The sequence below is a fragment of the Chelonoidis abingdonii genome, chromosome 1, assembly GCF_003597395.2.
Source record: "Chelonoidis abingdonii isolate Lonesome George chromosome 1, CheloAbing_2.0, whole genome shotgun sequence".
Taxonomy (NCBI): domain Eukaryota; kingdom Metazoa; phylum Chordata; order Testudines; family Testudinidae; genus Chelonoidis; species Chelonoidis abingdonii.
In genome coordinates this window covers 144,316,356-144,337,680 of record NC_133769.1, presented here as the reverse complement: position 1 = coordinate 144,337,680, position 21,325 = coordinate 144,316,356, and the positions used below count along the sequence as shown (strand labels likewise).

Below are 21,325 nucleotides of genomic sequence, written 5' to 3'. Positions count from 1 at the left end.
TACTTTTGAAACACCCATCCTACTTCACTCTAGCAACCAATTCTCACCCTTACCTCTTACATTTTCTGGGAGTTTCCTTGATGCGTGTTGTTTTCTTGGGGGGGGGGGGGAAAGGAGTGTTAAGCAAAAGCTTCCTTAACAGGAACTCTGCCCAATCCATTAGTGGAGCCGGGAACCTCTGCAAACTTATTTGACAGCTTCAAAGTATTGCATTTTGCCTACCAACTTTTTGTGTAGAGGAGGGCAGGAAGTGTAGAATTCTAATTAAAAGGGGAGGAAAGCTTGGGTTTTGATCAGGCCTGTTTACATAGGTCATTAAGAAGCAGAATTAAGCACTTTTTGAAGCATTCTTTTTATGAGGAAAAGAAATATTTGTTTTACAACCAAAAATAAGAGACCCGAGGCAGGTGGGTACAATCCTGCCCATTGAAACTTTGTCCCGTACACTCTCTGCGGAGAGTGGAGAAGAGATACAAAATAATACAAACTGAAAACTAAAACTAAAATAAAAAGTCCCATAGAACGGGCTGGAGCCTTAGCACTCTTGAAAACTCCTGCTTTGGATCCATAAGTGACGTCCCAGTCTTGGGGAGAGAGACAAACATCTGAGGCTGCAGGGCTCCCAAAATGAATGCTCCCCCGTTCTCCAAACTCCGTGGCGGAAGTGCTCTAATTAAACCCCCTTCTACTGGCCTAACAGGGGTGGATCTGGAGTGAGCGGCCACTACAACATTTACAGCCTTCAAGCTGCACCGCTAAAGGAGACAGTAAAGCAAAGCAATTGCTTTTGCCCTGGGCCTCCAGGGTTTGGTAGACATGCCATGATGGCTATTAAACCCAACTCAGAACCTTAGTCTAAGAGGCTTTAAGAAAGTGGAATGGGAGGTGGCACTTTAAGTGCTAATTCTTACCTGTCAACCTCTCCTAACATCTGGAATTCACTACCTTTCCTCCCCCAGCATCAGCACTGGGCAGGTTCCACTCCATGCCTCACATTCTGGTATGGTGAAAACTTCAAAAGAAATAACTGAGGATGTAGCAGCCCCATTGTGACAGGAAGGGGCCAGCTCAGCTCCCCCTTCTCCCCCCCGCCCAAAAAAACTGGTTACTCCAAGAGCCTCTGAGGTGGGAGGAGGTCCTCTTTTCCCCCTTCTAGGAGTTTCACCTTCTCTTGTTCTTTGGGGGTGGGGTGGAAGGGGGAGAAAGGTTTAAAAGAAAGTGAGATGCACTTGAGGAAGGGAAGAAAAAAGTTTCAAGGCCCGAGGTGGGAGTTTTCCTCCCCCTTGTAGCACCGTTAAGAGACCAAGAGACAGGCTTCCGAGTGACAGTTTCACTCCTTTAAAACTTCCCTTCTCATTCTTTTCTTTGTTATGCAAGATCATAGGAAATGGTCCCATTCCCCCAACCATGCACTCCTGAGGCAGGCGGTTCCACTGGGGTCAGGGGAAAGGGAGACCTCTGGCGCCAAGGCCATTAGGTTTCCTTGAGGATGTTGATCTTGGCGCAGATCTTGAGGGCAGGTCCCAGCTTGATGTTCATGGCGCTCATGAGGTGCTCCTCCTTAAGCAGCAGCAGGGCCTGGCCATCAATCTCTTGTGAGCGGAACTCCTCTGCAATCTCTTGGCAGCCTGCCAGAGGGACCAAGAGAGAAGGCCAAGTGAGACAGGTCTCTGACCCACACACTCCCACTCCATTCAAAATGGGCTCCTACTTCCAGTCTCCCAGACCATACTGATGGGGAGGGGGGCATGTTTCTAACAATCTGCCGCACTCATCTGCCCTGGCCCCTGCTGGCAGGCTGGGGAGTACAAAGGGTTTGGCTGTACTGCCTGCCCTACCTCAAGAGTCTGCTTCAATCAGAAGCCTCAGGAGTGAAGCAAGGAGAATGACGAGAGGGTTTACCCAGCTCCTCACATTCCCAAGCTCCATGCTGGGCACCCTGCATCCCTGGCTGGCAGACACGCTGTTAGCCCTTTGTGCTCTATTGCAGGGGTGGCCAACCTGTGGCTCCGGAGCCACATGCGGCTCTTCAGAAGTTAATATGCGGCTCCTTGTATAGGCATCGACTCTGGGGCTGGAGCTATAGGCACCAACTTTCCAATATGCTGGTGGGTGCTCACTGCTCAACCCCTGGCACTGCCACAGGCCCTGCTCCCACCCCACCCCTTCCCTCACCCTCCCCTGAGCCTGCTGTGCCCTCACTCTTCCCATGCCCGCCCCAGAGCCTCCAGCAAGCCCCGAAACAGCTGATAGGGAGGGAGGGGGAGGCGCTGATCAGCGGGGCTACCTGGTGGGTGGGAGGCTCTGGGGGCGGGGAGCTGATGGGGGGCTGCTGACATATTACGGTGGCTCTTTGGCAATATACATTGGTAAATTCTGGCTTCTTCTAAGGCTCAGGCTGGCCAGCCCTGCTCTACTGGGTCACACGTGTAGGGGAGGGGATAGGACAGGGCAAAGAGCTTGGCCTCACCTTGCAGGGAGGCGATGAACTCATACACCTCCTCTACACTCCAGCGGCTAGGATTGCTGGACAGGAAGTCTGGGTTGATGCCATGTAGGTCTGGAGTAGGTGGGGCCATGTTGGAGTTGGTCAGGTCTCGCTCTCCATGACTGGCCCTCACTGACAAAGGCCCTGGGGACGTGGGGGACAGAGCCTCATCATAGCTAGAGTTGTCGGAGCCTCGACTGGAATCTTCCTGACCCTACAGGTATCAGGCACCAGTGAAGTGGGGGAGGAGAAAAAGGAAGATGGTTAAAAGAAATTCATTAACATCAAGAGAAGCCTGGAGAAATCTGAGAAACTGGACAAAATGAGTAGCCCCAGCAGGTCTTGGTAGCAGTTTCTTTCCTACAGTGCATTCTCCACGTGCTGCGTAAGCAGGGAGAACATCCCAATGCAGCCACCTTCGGGGTGAAATGCAACAACTGTTCAAACAGGTAGTGCCTCACATTACACCACTGTCATGGGAGAGAAATACTCAAATTCTGAGGAGGGATGACTTAGAGAGGCAGAATGAAGTTAGGCCAGAACATCCATTCTTGGCCAAAGTGCCATCAGATCTTGGCTTAAGCCCCACAAGTGGCCAGGACTTTGGATTTAGTCCCAACCAAAGAAGCACATCCAGGGCCTGAGGGGCCAGCACTTCCAGCAGCAGAGACAACTATAGTACTGTGATGGGGACTGAGTGTGTCCAGGGTACAAAAGACAACAGCTCCAGTAAGGTAATGCTCCATCATGCCAGGCTCGAGGTCTGGCAGGACAAGGGCAAATGGGTCTGTGAACTCACCCGATGGCGCTTGCCCTGGATCTTGGCTCGTGCAATCTCAGAGCTGCTGCGGCGCGGTCCACGCCGACGCACACGGGCATAGTTAGCTTCCTGGAACTCCTTCATCTTCTTCCTCTGCAGCCGAAACTGATGGCTGCAGCTCACATTGTACCTGAGACAAAGAGAAGCAGACGAGCAGTGAGGAAACAGTCCTGCTCATTTCCTACTCTCCCCCCTGGATGGGGGCAGAAGGTGGCTAATTCCTCTTTGCCATTGGGTTCCAAAGCCAGTTCCCCCTCTTCCAGCCCTCCTCCTGAAAGCAAGCAGTGCTGACCTTTGGCACAAGCAACATTTTCAGACCACAGCATCCTGCACTAACTCAGCAGCTGATGGACCAACCAGACCCCTCCCTCCAGGTGGAGAAAGCAAGATGTGCTGAGTTGTGTCCTATCAGGAGGCAGCAACTCATGGCATGATTTTCCCACATTCCCCTCCCCTCACTGCCCCCAAAACACATACATTCCAGATCTGGGCATTCCGGGCCCCACAGGGCTAACACAAGCCAGCAGAGTGCTATTAACAGGCCTTTGCTAACTAGCTGTGGACTTGACCATTGCTGGGGGTTGAGGAACAATTCCCTCACCCCACTTCCTGGGGGAGTCAAGAGTACTTTAGGTGCAACACCCTGATCCATCTCCCCAAAGGAATAATGGTGAACGGATGCTCAGCAGTGATTAGTCAAGTTATAGGTCCAATCCAGTAGGCTCTCTGCACACACAACTCTCAACTTGGCCAATGTAGTTCTTGCACGGAGGGCCAGAAGGAGTGAGCGCTGTAACTTGGGGAAGGGAACATACCCAGCTGTGGGGGAAGTACAGTCAGAGAGGAGGGGGATAAAGTCTGGTGTTACCTTTTAGCACAGGTCATGGAGCAAAACCTCTTGGAGCCCCGGAACTGATTGGCTGGGGCATATTTCCCACAGTACTCGCACTTCAGCAGGTTTGTCTCCTTGTCCAGCTCTAGAGCGAGATCCTTTGTTACAACCAAAGAAAAATCACACAGACCCACACCCCCAGTTACCACCAGGAACCACAGAGTCACTGAGCAATCTCAGCCATTTCTCTTGGGACAGTCTATTGAACTATTAGGCTATGGAAGAGCCTCCTTGAGGGATGAGATGGAAATCCCACTGACTGAGATATTGAGGATAAGGACTGGACAAAGACACAAGCAAACAGAACGGTTCATTCCCCTCCTAATGCCTCTTAGAGTCTCCCCTCTTGTCAAGAACAGACACCTCTATCCTCCACACAAAGGCAGAAATCCCCTCAATTCACCCCTCCCTATTGGCTCTGCACTGCATTGGAACCTCCAGGCTTCCAACAGAGAGGATCCAGACTGCCCATGTTAGTGCTGAGCAGGGATCTCTAGTTAGTGTGCAAGGATTCTTCTCTCTCTCCTTCCCTCCCTCAAAACCCAAGAAATGAAGATCCTAGATTCCCGAGTTTGAGTATCATGCTTCTAGTCCCTCGAGAAAGGAGAGAGCGGCACCTACCACCAACTGTGAAGTACAGGAAGAAGAAACAAGAGAAGGCCAAAAAGTTATTTTCCTGACACAAGCTAGGCTCCCTGGAGCTGGGACTCACCCAGGGTTGCACCATCCCCTCCTGGGGAGTTGCTGGACTGGTTCTCACTCTGCCCGGAGGGAGCCCCTCCCTGGAACGGCTTCTCAGATTCTTTCAGCAGCTGAGAGCAGCCAACCTGCAAAGGGGGGAGAAGGGAACTGACAGTCAGGGAGTGAGCCTCCTTGCCCCCAGCAGGGATCCCAGCCTCAATCCTTTTCAAGAGCTCACTGAGAAGGGGAGACCTTGAACCACACAGCGGTCATTCCTTCCTGACCTATCCAGCTGGTGCCCAGTGCTTGCTAAGAAGCCAATCATACTGATTATTTGTATCCTGGCAACATCACTGTAGTTGCTCTTCTTGATCTTTAATCTTGCTAAGCCACTTGCCTTGAATATCCTGACCTCTCAAGGTCCCTTCCAGTCCTATGATTCTATGATCCTGCAACAGCGAGTTCCAAAGGGCAGTGACACACCACATGAAGCAGTATTTCCCCTTATCTGGTTTAAATTTACAGCACTTTACCAGCAGCAGTGCCCCCTTTTCCCTGTATTATGAGTCAGCACAAAGAGAAGACCGCTCTGACATTCCCTGCCCCATTTGTTGTGTCAAAGAGCTTTGGAGAAATCAACCAGCCCAACTTTGCCTTCCATCCTCCCACCTATCTACTCGCTTTTAATCCCTCTGCCGCCTTCCCTGGTAATTACAGCACAGATCCCTCCCTTCCCCCCTTCTGTCACTGCACCTGGGGGGCAGGGGAGAGAGAGGTGGGGAAAGAAACTTCTTCTCCAGTGATGGAAGAATACCAGCCCCACAGAAAGCAGCTTCTCCCCAGGGCGGCTCTGACTCCTTTTCCTGGGAACCCCAGTTCTTACCGGGAATGGCTCTGCCCCTTCCTGGATGACAAATCCCTCGATAATATGCGTGAGGATCTGGGGCTTGACGATGGCCTGTGGGGGTTTGGAGTCTCCAGTCTGTCGCGACACCATCGCCAGGGTAGGGGCAGGGGAAGATGTGGTGGTGACGGAAGCTGCTTCACTTGTGGGGGCATTTGGAGTTGTGCTGGGGACAGGTTCAGATTTCTCTGGAAGAATAAAAGCACATAAGGAAGACAGGATTCACCACAACGGATCAGACCACTGGCCCATCTAGTCCATCCTGCCAGCTATACTATACCAGTCCACACCTTTGGCCCATCCAGTCCACCATGCCACTTCACATCACTGGCCCATCTAGCCTGGTGTCCTGTCCGTCACCGTGTCCCTCTGCTTTACCACATCAGGCCACAGACCGAGAGCAATCAGAGCCTCTCTCTACCCACTCACCTCCAAAGCCACTCTTCTCCTCCATGGTTTTCGGGCTCTCTGCCACAGGAGAGCACTTGCCAGGCAGGAGCGTAGTGGCACTGGGTGACTCTTCCTTCTCCTCCTCTGATTCTGCTTTGCGCTTCACTGCCAAGGTCTGGGGCTTACCCTATGCGGGAGGAACAGGAACGTGTAAGGGGAGAGATGGAACACAAAGTGCAGGGAAAAGCAGAACACATACCAAAGGTCTGAAGGGAAACAGCGAGCACCTCCTCAACCCTCCAGCTCCAGGCTGGTTCCTTCCCATGGTCAACCCCTCATACTCCCCACCACCACAGACCTAGGCTGCCATGCATTCCTATTAGGGAACAGTGTCACAACACTGACATCTCCATTGCCACCATCACCATCTTGGTGCTCTACATCTCTCCCTCCTATGTCAACCAAACTGATTTAGCAGCACCATGACACAGGGACTCACAAAGTCCCAGTTTGTGGTGATAGGCCCCATGAGAAGGAGGTGGAATGGCAGCCATCTGCCAGTTTCCAGATAGGTTGGTCACTGGCCAGAGTCTGCTCCTAGGGATTGATATGGTGGTGGGAACTGTCTTGAATGGGAACAGAGGGCTGCAGAATCTGGGAGCTGCCACAGAAGCTCACTGTCTTGACAGCAGAGTTTAGAAACAATGCGGCCCAATTCCACATTTAGCTACCCTGGTGAAACCCAGAGAAAATCAACGGGGCTGCAGTAGGGTGCACAGCAAGGTCCCCAAATGAAGTCCTTGTGAACGCTGAGATAGGGACCCATGCAGCCTTATGAAGATAAAGAAAGCAGTGGGGGTAGCTTTCACTGAGGGGCCACTGGAAAATGGGAAGTCCCCTGTCACCAGGAGATCCTCAAAGGCCTACAGCTGGCCTGATCTGAGGCTGATATAACACACCAAAGGGTCTCTGACCTGGAGAGGCCAACATCTAGTGGGAAGAGGAGAGTTCAGTCTGTGTGGCCCATTCTGCCCCTGATCTCTCTGCCAAGACTGACAACAAGGAGGCCAGTTAATGCTATCTGCCCATTTTGGGGAGGACTAAGCTCCAGCTCATTTTGTGAAGACCACTGAATGGCCATATCTGAGAGAGAATGACTTTTTGTCACTAACTCCTTGGCTGGATTAGAATCAGTGCCCTAGAGGGGAAAGCCTTCATACCTCATTCTCCATCTCATCTCACTGGCATGGAGCCAGATTGAAACTCATGCCCTAGAAGTGAATGTAAAGAACCCCCATCCTAGTCCCCTTTCCATTGGCATCACTTACGGGTAATTGGACAGGCTGCATGTAGAATGCTGCTGGCACCTGAGCCATGACTGGGGATGAGGCCGTGCTCTTCACCACATGGGCCGTGCCTTGAACTTGTGCCAAGTTGACTCCAGTAGTGAGCGGAGGGGCTTCCTGGGGGGAAGCTGTGGCAGAAGGAGCTTGGGATGATGGGGAAGTGGCATGGGCTTGGGAGATGGGCTGGACCACTGCTGGCATGCCCCGGGGAGCTGACGCTGTAGGGGTAATCTGAGCCAAGCCCAGTGCCTGGGCTTGGGGTGAGCCCTGCTGCCGGCTCCCCACCACCTGCACTGGGATGTGTGGTGGGGGCTGCTGTGCTGCTGACACTTTGGCAGCCCCAAGCTGTGGTGGTTTGATGGGGGCTGAAGGTGGCTTGGACTGAATGGGAACAGATGACTTGGTGGCTGGCTGGCAGGGGCTGTCTGGCTGAAGCTGTATGGGCTGAGGCTGTGACTGCAGCATGGGTTGGACCACAAGGGTTTGAGCCTGCTGCTGATTTTGTGGAGGGGAAGGCTGCTGCTGGGGAGGCGGAGCTTGCTGCTGCTGCTGGGTCAGAGGTGAAGCTTGCTGTTGCTGTTGCTGAGCCAGCTGGAGGTGGGTGGCGGTGTGTAGGAGCTGGGACTGGCGGTGCTGGAACTGCTGCTGGTGATGAATGGCAATCTGCTGCTGGATCACCACCTGCTTCTGCAGGTGAATCTGCTGCTGCTGCTGGATCAGTGAGTGGGGCTGGATCTGTGTGTATGTGGCTAAAGACAAAAGAAGGGGAGAAGAAAAGGAGAGTGCACAGCATTAACAGCAAGGGAGCAGCAGGAGATGAAGGTAGTGGGAAATGTGGGATACAAACCCTTTCACCTCAAGGGCACTGGTTCCAACCCATCTCTCTACAAGCGACCACCACAACTAGCCCCACTTCTGGTAGTTTCATCAGAGAAGCCAAAGACTAAATAGGCTGAGACAGACTTCCCCTCTCAGTCCTGTTGGGGAGAGACCTCCTTGGAGGGAGCATGTGGGAGGGGAGGTATGTGTGGGAAGCTCTCACTGCTGGGCTTTCAGGGGTCAGCACTTGTGACAGAGCCGAGTTAGGGAGCTAAACAGCAACTGCAAGGAGAAAAAAGGAGGAAGCGGACGTAAAGGCTGGATCATCACTCACCTGAACTGATCAAGGTCTGGCTGGGCGCTGGCGTAGCAGTCCTGGTCAAGTTCATGCCAACGGTTTGCTGCCCACCATCTGCTTCCACCTTCTTTGTTGCCGCTGCATTCTCTGTCTCTGTTTGGCTCCCCTGGCTTACTGTCACTGCCTGGGCAGCTGCTACTGGTAATGGCTGCACCACCCCAGTGCCTTTCCTCTGGCAGCTGCCCCCAGGGCCAGACGAGGCTGCCTGGCCCACCCCTGTGGTGGCCGGACTCCCAGCACCTGCCACCACACCCCCAGAGACACCATTACTGCCTGTTGCCCCTTGGCTCAGATTCAGGGACTGGCCTGTGTTGCCAGAAGAGGCCTGAGCCACTGCCAAGGTCTGGCTGGCACTTGTGGCCTGTGGTAGGCCCGAAGTCTGGGAGTTTCCTGGAAGGGCTGCTTTCTGAGCAGAGCTCTGGAGCTGGGCATTAGCAACTGAGGTCTGCTGGCTCCTCACAGCCAAGTTCTGCACCTAGAAACACACACATACAAAACAACCCATTTGTTTAGATTACAATGATGCACGTGTATTTCCCTGTAGTTTGATAGAGAGAGGCAGGGAGCCTGGAAACACCATAAAAGGTCCATTCTGGCTCCACTGGCAAAGTCGGTCAGTCAGTCCATAGGCTCTAGCCTCTTGCACTGGGATTTGGCTCACACTTCAGAGCAATACTGAAGGTGCTGCACTATTAAGAGGGGTAATCTCTTCACAGGTGACATTAACCTGAATTCCCTTCTGCCCCAGCTCTGGAGGAAGTTAAAGATTTCATGGCACTTTCTGAACAGAACTTGAAAATAGCACCACTCTCTCACAATAGCAGGTTCTAACAGCACAGACTGCATGAGCGGCATGGGACGGACTCTGTATGTGTCCTCCCAGCCTCCGAGCTGTTGGGATCCACATCAGCTTTGTCTATAGCACTTTGGGATCCCCTTTCCAGCTCAGTAAATCTTTTTTATTTTTGGGCTGCCTATCTCCTTTCCCTGGGCACAGGGCACTCCACCCAGAAGGCCCAAATCTCCTCTCATTGCCTGCAGCCCACTCTGAGCTGTCCAGTTCTCTTTGCACTTTTGTGCTGCCATCCTTTGTGCTCACTCCCCCACCAATTGCAATGTTATCTGCAAGTGTGATCGTGGTTGGCTTTAACCAAAGAAACAGCAGACAAGACAGATGTGAAGCAGCTGCAGTGGGGCAGGAGCTCAGGTGATCAAAAAAAGCCTCTGGAAATACCAAGAATGGTCGGGATGGGGCAAGACAACTGACAGGGAGCATTCATGCTCCTTGACCTGAAGGAAACCTTTTAAGGGCAAGCCCAGTCTCTGTGGCCCAGTCAATCCTTGGCCTCTTTACAATGGGCAGAGAACAGGACCAAACAGTCCTAATACTGGCAAAGGCTCTTTCTTGTGGAGCACCTGCCTCACTAGGAACTGGATTATGAACCCACCAATTCGTTTCACTCGAGGTAACCAAACAATCAATCATGAAGATGGAAATGACCCAACTAGTGGGTCACCCAGAAGACTAGGCAGGAAATGAATCTGGTCTCTGGAAGTGAAAAGTCAGCACAATAACATGCAGAAGAGAGAATGGAGCCTGCAGCCCCCACTGTCCACAGTGGGCCCAAGGATACAGAAAGGCAGGCAGAGTTAGCCTTCTACAAAGGGAGAGCTTTAACTGGAGACAGAGATCCGGAGTGGGGTGAGTGTGCATGTGTGGGAAGGGTTGGGAGTGCGAACCCCAGGAGGGGGGCATCACTGACCTGGTCTGTGTCTGTGTGGACCCCGGGAGACTGAGCGGGTGGCACCTCCTGCTGGACAGCGGCCACGGCCCCGTTAGGCATCAGGATGAGCTGGGAAGTAAGAGGCACATTGCGGCCCAAGGTCCGGTTCACCTGCAACAGGTTCCCCAGCTGCGGCTGTGGGATGGGTTGGGTGATGTGGAGGAGGAAGGAGTGGAAGGGGAGAGAGAGAGAAAGAAAGAGAGCGAACCACAAGCAAACAGATTACAAAGCAACACTGGGCTGGGGTGTCACACCGTGCAAAATCACCCACCCTCCCCCAGCCCTGTGATCCAGACTGCAGCCCTTGGGACCTGGAAATCAGAAACTGCTTCCTTATGGAGCGCTCTTCCATCACACGCGTGGCTGGACTGATTACCAAAGGGCGGTCCAGGATTGGCTAAGAGACCAGAATTTCATTTTCACATGTATGTCTAGGACTGACTGAGGCAGGTATCTATTTGAGATGTACATCCAAGACCAGAAGTGGTTGAAAAGAACGGAATTATAACCCGAGTCCAACACTGGTTGAGAGGAGGGAGAATTATTTTTCAGATATATAACTGAACCCCAGAGTCCCTAAGAAGGGGGTTTAATATTTGATGGATAGCCTCGCCGAGGACTGGTTTAGAGGATATTTTTTCAGATCTCTCTCTGCATCCAGAATTGAGAGAGAGGCAGATATTAATTCTGAATTATGAACCTGAGCCTGGCAGTGGTTGAAGAGATTAATTTGTCAAATATATTTGTTCCAGAATGGTAGAGAGGAAGAAATGTATTTTTGTGATCTATAGATCTGAACCTGTGATTTCCTGAGAGGAGGGGATTTATGTTTCACATATGTACCCTACCCTAATGAGAAGTGCCATGGGATCTTCAACATCCATGCAAAGTACAGATAGCCTAGTTCCTAAAGGTCTCACCCACCTGCTCCCCCTACACAGCAGAGCATACTGAACTCAGTACATCTGCTTTGGAACGCTGAGCCAACTCTGCTCAGAATCAAACCTGTGGTGGTTCCAGAAACTAGGGCCTTTCAACCTGAAGCTTAAAATATATCAACCCATTCCCTGTCCTGCTGTATCAGAGCCTGAGACTGGGTCCAGAGTCAGGGATTTATTCTGGTGGCCATATGACAGAGCACTGGACTGAGCGAAAGGCATGTGGGGGCATGTTGTGTGCATATGTCTCTTACCCGGAGATACATCTGGGCCTGTGATTGATTGAGAGGCGGTGAGGTGGTGTTCCCCAGGAGCACAGACTGGGTAAGCGTGGTGGCGCTGGGGGAGCTCACACTCTGTGAGCGGCTGATTAGCTGGGCGGCTGATGTAGTGGCCAGATTGATCTTAAAACAGAGAAAAGCTCCAAATCACACAGGAAGAGATGGGGAGATGAGACCCAGCCCCCTCCCCTCCCCTCCCCTCCCCCCCCACAACTCCTCCATCTTTTCCCCGCCAGCCCATCTCCTCCCTTATTTTAAGGCCCAGCCTTTCCCTGTTTCCAAAAACCAGAACTAGACAGATCAGGGAGAGGATGACAGAGATTGACTTTTGGCACCATTATTCCCTCCGTTTCCAGCAGCATCTTGGGTGGGGCAAGCAATTGTTTCTGGACCCCATCGCAGCATAGCCTCAGCAGCTCACGGAGGAGCCCTTGTTCTAAGAGGATCTGGAATCCTAAGCCAGCCACAGAGTTGACACTAACCCATTTACACACTGCACATCATCCAGTTACCAACAAACTCTCATAATGATGGACACAAAGACTACTACTAATAGGATCTAAAGCCTAATGAAGGAATGGGGGCCTTTCTCCAGACATTGCCAGCCTCTGACTAGTTTCCCCCAGCCTTCGGCTGGCCACCCCATTTCTCTCTTTCCCCCTCCAATTAACCGATTCTTCAATCCCACACAAGTTTTTGACTTCCCAAACAGCACTCTACCTCTCCCCAACAGGACACTCATCCACCTCCTGCTACTCATCGCTCCTCTTCTTCTCTCCATCCATGAGGCAAGATCCCTTTCTCACCCCAACAGACTTTATCCCCATTCTCCCAATCACAAGAGATTTTTTTTTTTTTTAACCTTTCCAGCTGTGAATCTCTCTGCTACCAAGGGGCGTATCCTTCTCCCGATTCTCTATCCCCCACATGACGAGTGCCCCAAACGCTTACTGCTGACAGTTTCCTGTGGCTTCCTGGCATCCCCAGTGGCTGTGCGCTGCTGGCTGCCTGAGTTCTGAAGGGAAGAGGGGATGCATGTAGGGAAGAGGGAAGTTACTTACTGAGGCTTGAGTGGTGGTGGTCTGTTGCGGGGTGCTGGTGTTGGGGGAACTTGCCTGCCTGCTGGCTGCAATTGTAGCCTGTAAGAAAGGGATAGAGGGAGAGAATGATCAACTGGAATGAACCTTTTAATCCAATTCTAACATTTAGCCAAAAAAGAATTCCCAGTTCCAACACTTACAATCAGCAGATTCTTCCCTTTTGTATTATGACAACTCCTTCCTCAATCCCAGAGATCTGGAGCACCACATACCACGACCTGACCTCTGCCCCCTCAACCCACTCTTCTGACTGCACCCCCTTATTCTCCCCACCAGCATTAGCTGTGGGTGTTTGGTGTCGTAGTTCAGTATGTTGCAGGTGGGGAGGCTGGCTTTTATGGAGGGTAGAGTTCAGGTTGCGGTGTGTGGGTTCTGTGGTGTATGGCAATTGTGATGCTGGTAAATTGTGTTTCTGAGGATGGAGAAAAAGAGGGAATGTACTGTTAGGAGACTGCAGTTCTCATTTCTTTACCTTTGTGGTTTTGGGTTGAATGTGTTTTGTGGACAGCAACCTTAACTGTTGCACAACTAAGATTTGTGTGTATCCACTTCCTAGATACTCCTCTCCACTATGTCGAGGGGAGGAAGCAGGGATTCCTGTAGGTGTGCCACAACTGAGGAAGAATTTATCTGCCAGTAAGTGCAACAGTCTGTCAGCCACCACACACAAAATCATTTGCAATGTAGGACCAATCTGACAGAAAGATGTAGATGCCAATGGAGAACATTGCGTGTCCCACAACAAAACAAATAAGCCTCCATTAAAAAAAGAATGTATTCTCTGTTGCACTAGATCTTCTCAAGATATATCTGACTACTAACCTTTGTGTAGACAGATAGTGGTTTTTAAAAAGATATCAGTCAACAGACAGGTTGGACTGTTATGGACTAATATTAGCCAGAGATAGATTACTAACACTTCCTATTAACAATGTTTGAAAAGAAACCAAGCAAAAATTACAGAGAAAATACAATAGGGCAGAAAACTTGACTCTGAAATGTCACACTGGAAGGGCTACCTATATGCTCAGAAAAAACAGCAAGTCTCTGGCCCATTCTGAGTCCATTTCGGAATGTACCCGCACCCGTACCCATTGTCTCCGTAATAATCTATTTCTTATTTAAAGGGGATGAGGGGCTGGTGAGGTGACTCCCAGCAATGTGTTCCCAATGGCGACCTGGAGGACCTATCCAAGCTCTCTTCTTTACTTGAAAGTTAATTCCATCTCTTCCCAAAGCCCTGTTTATAAATATTTGTATTACTGTAATGCCTAGATGCTGTAGTCATGGAGGAGGACCCCAGCACTCTAGGTGTTGTACAAATAGAATAAAAAGACAGCCCAGCCCCAAAGGTTTACTATCTAAGTATCAGCAGATTCCTTCCTTCTGTCCCATGACAACTCACCTGCTGGACAGCTGCCAGACTGTGGAGCTGGGCACTGTTGAGCTGCTGCTGGAGCATGAACTGATGGAAGTACTGGGCTGCATTGGGCTGTCTCTGCAGTGCCTGAAGGGCCTGCAGAAAGAGAAGAAAAACAACTCTGAAAAAACAGACACCACCACACACAATGTGCCCATGGGGTGCAGTCAGAGAGAGACAGAAGAATCTAAGGAACTGTCAAAAGGGATAAATGATCATCCAAAGATCTCAGGATGTAGTGGGACCATCAGCCACAGGATTTGCTCTGTGAGCAGGATGCAGGACACCAGAGTAGGTGGATCAGTAGCCTGAGCTGGTACAGCCTAAAGGGGATACATGATTCAGTGGACTGCAGATGTACTCCAGTTCATATACTACATCTAACAAACTCCAGGAAGTTGAAGTTTGCATGCTAGACTAGGTCAACCAGTGCTCTGACCCAGTGCTGGCAGAATACTAGACATGAAAGGCCAATGGCTGTTCTAGTGCAGCCAAAGGAGCCGGGACACCGAACTAAATGAACCAATGGCCTTCTCTGAGATTAAGCTGTGCAATAATGTGATTCAACAGAATAAGGGGTTGCACGCTGTACTAAAAATGAAACAATGGCTGCTCCAGTAAAAGTGGAAGCAGGATACTGGACTACATGGCTAAATGTCTGGCCAGACTTGGCCACCCTTATCTGCCTAAGCCTGAAACACGGCAACCCTCTGATCCCATTCCCAGCCCAGGTGAATGGGCATACAAAGAAAGTGAGGGATGCAGAAGACCCTTCTCCCTGCACCCTCTAGTTCACCCATTGAACCCAGAACACAGTTAGCTCCTCACCTGCACTGCCTGTCGCTCATACAGAGACATCTGAGATATCTGAGGGCGAGTGCTTCCTCCAGAGCCTGAACTCCCATTGGTGGAGTTGGAGTTCTGCTCGCTTTCAGTCTCCATGGTGACAGGTCCCAGGGATCTCAAACAGTGGAGACTGATTCAAGACCTAAATCAAGAGAATTGGAAACCAAGTCACACTAATGAAAGAACCAAAACTAGGATTTCATTGCATCATGGATACCCTTTTAATGTGAATATGCCAGTCTTGAGTTCCCCACACCACTCTGCCAGTGCCCCTCAGTCCTGTCCTTCAGCCCCCAGCTATTCCAGTGCTGGGACCCCACATAGCTCTGCTTACACCCCTCAATCCTGCCCAGCAGCACTGAGAGAAAAGAGTCTCAATTCACACAGAGGTTAGGCCCACAGTTCCGTTTTAACACAACTGTCATTTATTATCGCAATTAGTTTAAGTGAAATGAACAAATTTCCACAATTTATGGCCATACTGCTGCTGTAATAGGTAGTTACACAGCAAGCTCTGAACTCCTACAAAGGCAAGAAAATACCAGTTGTATATTATTCAAACAGTTATTCAATTACTTGACTTCCTTATCTCCATTCAAACATCTATGAACTGAGGAAAAGAATATTGTGCTCCTAGTCATTTGTCTTCCCCTCCCAGCTGATTCTTCTTCCCAGTTCCATTATCCCGCTGCAAAACACTCAAATACAACCCCTCGCTTCTTGACTTGGTCCCCCACTCAGGTTGACTCTTCCCTCCTGCTCACAGACATGCGCTTCTGGCTGGGCTGTAACCCCTGATGGTTTCTGACTTAACTGTTACATCGGGACTTGCCAGTGGGGGTGAAAAAGTTGTGTGAAGAATGCACAGCTAGGGGAATCAGGTCAGGAACATGCAGTGGTAAGGGACTACCAGCAGGAAGTTAAATGGGTCACATGGAGAATGCATATCAGAGGGATCAGAAAAGGTTTCTAAGGGCAGTCTTGTGAGGGACAGAGAGATTTTCCAATAATAGAAAGATAGGTCATGTTAATATAGGGAACCGGAGAAACTGGAGAGGGTTTCCATCAACAGGGAGGCAGATGAAATGGAAAGCCCTCATCCAGGGGATCAGGAAGGGTTTCTGACAAAAGGGGAAGATGTGCCCGAGTGATCATACAGGGCTTCTAGGAGCAGGAGATATGGGTTGACTGGGTAATGGGAGGAGATTTTGTGATGGGGGCTCTGCATGTCCGAAGGAAACCAGAAAGACTGAAGAATTATGCCAGTCCTAAACCATCTCCCCACACCTTCCTAGTCTGTGATCTAGTGCCCCTGCCCAATCCAAAGTGTATAATCACAGGGTATTACCTATCACAATACATGCAGCAGTCACTTAAGATCCATCCAGGGAGGATACAAAAATTGATGATTTTTAAACAATTTTAAGTAAATACATTTTCTTTAAAAAAATAAACCTATTTAAAATTAAATCTGAAATTATGACAATTTATGTTAAGGCCTAAACATACTACAATAAATTAAATATTATTTTTAATTTATTTAAATTGTAAGTAGTACACATTTGCTGATGAAGTTTTAAAGTCCAACCACTATAACTGGTGGAAGTCACTGGCTGAACACCTGGAACAAGAGTTTGTTAAACTGTAAACCAGATTTTGACAGCAGTAGCCTTTTCTGCAGGTACAGAGAATATTTTCTTCCTTTCAGTTTATTCATGAGAACATTAGAATGGCCATACTGCATCAGACCGATGGTCCATTCAGACCAATAGCCTGTTTTCTGATAGTGGCCAGTGCCTCATGCTTCAAGTGAGTGAACAGAACAGGGCAATTTATCAAATGATTCATCCCATTGATGGTTTTTGTTAGTTAGATAAACATTGTTAATAAACATTGATGGTTTTTGTTAGTTAGATAAAACAATTTTAAAATGCTGATTTTGTGTGTTTTAATTGAATTTCAATTTCCATCTAAAAAGAGCTTGACAAATTATGAGTAAAAAAATTAATAATCTAATAAATACATGCACCATTCATGATTGTCTAATAATAAAAAAATAGTAAAAATTAAGAATCTGAATAAGTGTATTTTAAGCTATAAATTAGCTTAAATAAATGTGTCTAGATATAGTCTCCTCCTGGTTAACAAAGTGTAGCAAATTAAGTGTAAAGGCTATATTTAACTGAAAAATCAACATATTTTAATGGTTACCAACCAATGAGAATCAACCTTTATGAAAATAATTAGAAAGTATAATTTCAAAACAAAATTAAAAATCAATTATTTAAATCAAAGTTTCCAGCTTGCTGATTTAAATCACAGTTAAACACGGTGATTTAAATAGCTCTGATTTAATTCAACCCATCCCAGATCCATCAGTGATGTATTTAGTCGCCTAAACCAGTAGTTCATATACTGTGATCTGTGCAGCTTTTTCTGAAGAGCAGCATTCTAGTGATTGAAACACATATGACAATTAGATAGTAGGGGATAGAGACAGAGATGAGGGAGGTCCATAAAAGTCTCTCTCTCTAGCCAATGTTGTATGCAATGTTGTTGTTTTGGCCTTGTTGGTCCCAGTATATTAGAGAGACAAGGTGGGTGAGGTAACATCTTTTACTGGACCAACTTCTGCTTGTTCATTACATCAGGGAAGAGTTATTTGTGGTTAAGAGTATGGGGCCATGTAGGCGAATGATCACTTTTCAAAAGTGTCAGGAAGACTTTAACATCTATGCAGAGTACACAGGGCCTCACCAATCAAATCTTGTTGAAAGCACAAAACTGAGGAGCCAAGGATCACTGTGCAGTGGGTCTGAGAGGCAGATAACATGTGAGCACAGAGAACTGTTAGCATGGAAGGGAGGGTTTACTGTACAACAAAACCTGTAGTTTTACTTCACTGCTTGCATATTGTTGGGAATAAGTCTGCATGGACAGAGTGGGAAAATGCACATAATATAGTCTAATAGATCATCTGCATCTCTGAATTCTACAGGTCAAACCCTTCAGTTCTTACTTGCTTATACTTGCATTGACTTGCTTATACTAGGTCTGAATTTATCCCATATGGCCCAACTCTGCTCCCACTGAAGTCAACAGGAGTTTTGCTATACAATATACGTTTGACACAAATCTGTGATCATCTAGGATGTCATGGTGTCACTATGTTGCGCATCATAGTAAGAGCAGGGATAGAACTGCTCTAAAAGCACGGGACCACATCAACTAAAGGAGAATCTTCATTAACTGTCAGCCATCTGAGGTCTCTAGCAAACAAATAGTTCTGATTCTATCTGTGCACTCCCATGCCCATGCAGAGAACAACCCAGTACAACCCCAGTGCACAGAAAGATGCAGTTAAAGTGAGGAGAAATTAATTGCAGTATGCTGGAGGCAGAGACTGAGGAAGAAAAATGACGTTACACAAATATTTAAAACGAAACTTACACTAGAATCTGGTGTTACCTAAGAGTAGGAGAGCAAAGTTAAAACATTAGAGTGTGATCAGAGTCAATGGACAGCAACAGGTGAAGATCAGACTTGGCCCACAGCACACAAGAAGCTGCCATAAGCAATCTCTACTGGAAATTTTAACTGTTGGGTTAAAAAAATTAATAGCCCAGATCCTGTAGATCATCACATGCACAACTCTTACTGACTTCAAGGCATACATATATATTTGAATACTAATCTCTTTACATGCCACACTAACACCTGAGTTAATTAAAATGTTATCTCTTTTGAAGAGCTCGTTTACTTTTCACCTTTACAGTTTGGCAGAGAAAAAAAGTAACTAGAGAATTTCAATGTACTGTTTTATTTGGGCATAAGCTTTTGTGAGCTAAACCCCACTTCATCAGATACATGGAGCAGAAAATACAGAGGCAGGTATAAATACACAGCACATGAAAATATGGGAGTTGTCTTACCAAGTCAGCACTGAACCCCTACTTGGTAAGGCAACTCCCATATTTTCATATGCTGTGTATTTATACCTGCCTCTGTATTTTCAGCTCCATGCATCCAATGAAATGGGGTTTAGCCCACGAAAGCTTATGCCTAAATACATTTGTTAGTCTCTAAGGTGCCACAAGGACTCCTCATTGTTTTTGCCGACACAGACTAACACAGCTACCACTCTGAAACCAATGTGCTGTTCATTTATTGCCTTGACAGAAAAGTTTAACCCTCAGTCGAATTAGGGCCCAATCCTGCAGTCAGTTACACACAGAATCATCGAAATGAAGGGTTGGAAGGGATCTTGAGAGGTTATCTAGTTCAGCCGCTGCACTGGGGCAGGACCAAGTAAACCTAGACCAGGGGTCCCGCCGGGGCATCCAAGTGCGCCCGCCTACTGGCCGCCGGGCAAGCAGCCGCCGAAATGCCGCCGAGAAGTGTCAACATCAAGAAGCGCTACCGCTGAAATCCTGCCAAATTTTGGCGGCATTTCAGCGGCGCTGCCTCTTTATGACGCTCCTTCACAGCGCCATTTCGGCGGCGACAGCTCTTGGCGTTGCCGCTTTACGGTGGCATTTCAGCGGCTGCTTGTCCGGCAGCCATGGTCCTCGGTGGCTAGTCATCTGGCGCATACCCCTACAGAAAAGATTGGGGACCACTGACCTAGACCATTCCTGAGAGATGTTTGTCTAAGCTGTTCTTACAAAGCGCCAATGATGGAGATGCCACCACTGCCCTTGGTAACCTGTTCCAGAGCTTACCTGTATGTCTGTAACCTTATGTGCGGGGCCCACTCACATGAGTAAAGTTACCCACCTGTGTGTTTGCAGGACTGATCCTGCAACTGTATCTGGGATCCAATTAATCCCCGGCACAGCCCCAATGACTTCAGCGGGGCTCTGCATGGGGGCAAGGGCCAAACTGCCGCCATCTGATCCAAAATAAGCGAGAGGGCGATTTCTGCCCGTCCTGGGGGGTTAACCCTTGTTTTTAACGTAACCTCAAGGCTGGACATGAAACAACCGGGCAGCGCAGCGGGGCCCTTCCCTGCAAGGGCGGAGAGTGGAAACAGCCTGACGCCTGAGCCCCCGCGGGGCGGGGGGGGAGAGGGACAGGCCGGCGCGCGGGAGGCAAATCGCCGCCTCTCCCTGAGCCCGTCGGGGCCGCGGGTCTCGGCGGAGTCGGGGGCCTCCGGGCTCCCCGGGCGGCGGCGGGGCCGGAGACACAAAGGGGAGGGGGCGGGCGGCGCCCGGAGCAGAGACGGAGCCGCAGACGGCCCGGCCCGGCCCGGCAGGCACCGCGGGGGGCTGTTACCTCTGATCCCCGCCCAGCGGCCCGCTCCGCGCGGCGCAGCGCTCCTCATGGGGCAGCAGCAGAGCCCGGCGCGGCCGCCCACGGGGAAGGCTCCCAGCGGCCGGTCTGCCGGGCGGGTGCCGCAGCTCGGCCCGGGCGGCCCCGCCACCGGCGTCCTGCGATTGGGGGTTTCCCCTTTTTATTATTTTTTTATTTATTTTATTTTGCTCCGGGGCTGCCTGCGCTCCGCGTCACTTCCTGCCACAAGGGGCGCTTCCGGCGACACGTGACCCTCCCCCGCCCGCCGGCTGCTTGCCGTTACCCTGGAACGAGAGCCCGGGCGGGGAGGCAGCGCAGGGCTGTGCGCGTTTGGCACAGCGATTTTGCTCTGGAGTGGGCAGATTGGCTGGTTATAGTGGCCCTCAGTGGACTGGGCTCGGTGTCCCACCCGCCGGCTCCCAACGTTGGCTGCTGGGCTGAAGTCTCAAGGGGGTCCCCCCCCCCCCCGAGTATTGCCAACCCCACTGGGTTAAAAAATGAGTCAGAGACACACGCACCCACCCCAGGATACGTCCCATCTTGGCCAGGACAGTCAGTCCCCTTTTTAAGCCCAGTCCTGGACATCCTGACTTTTTTTGGCAGAACTGCATTTGTCCCAGCCCAAGCCACAACTTCAAAGTGCTGTGTACACAGCTGTTGTTAGAGCACTAGCGTGAACCCTGCAAACTCGAGTCTGTTGACCCAGGCTAGGAGCCCCACTGCTGTCGCCTATGTACAGGTACCCAGAGTGAACTAATTTTCAGAGGTGCTGGCTAACGCTCAGGCCAATGTGAGCTGCTGGGTACTCAGCACCTTTGAAAATCAGGCATCTTAATATAGGTTTCGAAGCTTCACTTTAAGTTTCCACTTTTGGAAAATCTTGGCCTCAGTCTTTTTTCTGAAGTAGCAGGTATACCAGCTGTTGGAGGAACCATGCTCAATTACACAGCCCAGTGGACTGATTCA

General features: G+C 49.8%; 1 protein-coding gene across 4 annotated transcripts; it reads right to left on the bottom strand.

Moving 5' to 3' along the window:
* Positions 1–336: 336 nt before the first annotated feature.
* On the bottom strand, positions 337–20,436 carry PHC1 (polyhomeotic homolog 1). Of its 4 annotated transcripts, none has more exons than XM_032778723.2 (15): positions 20,342–20,421; positions 15,050–15,209; positions 14,207–14,317; positions 12,763–12,840; positions 11,675–11,824; positions 10,462–10,617; positions 8,675–9,173; positions 7,504–8,270; positions 6,215–6,362; positions 5,765–5,973; positions 4,913–5,027; positions 4,177–4,285; positions 3,288–3,438; positions 2,471–2,702; positions 337–1,628 (listed from the first exon to the last, which is right to left on the bottom strand). In XM_032778723.2, exons 2-15 carry the CDS (start codon positions 15,161–15,163, stop codon positions 1,474–1,476), a joined length of 2,994 nt encoding a protein of 997 aa, XP_032634614.1. In that variant the 5' UTR covers positions 15,164–15,209; positions 20,342–20,421; the 3' UTR covers positions 337–1,473. The 4 variants fall into 4 exon arrangements, with proteins under 4 accessions (XP_032634614.1, XP_032634615.1, XP_032634616.1 ...); XM_032778724.2 differs by having other exon boundaries at positions 19,844–20,359; XM_032778725.2 differs by lacking the exon at positions 10,462–10,617 and having other exon boundaries at positions 20,342–20,436.
* Positions 20,437–21,325: the final 889 nt, after the last annotated feature.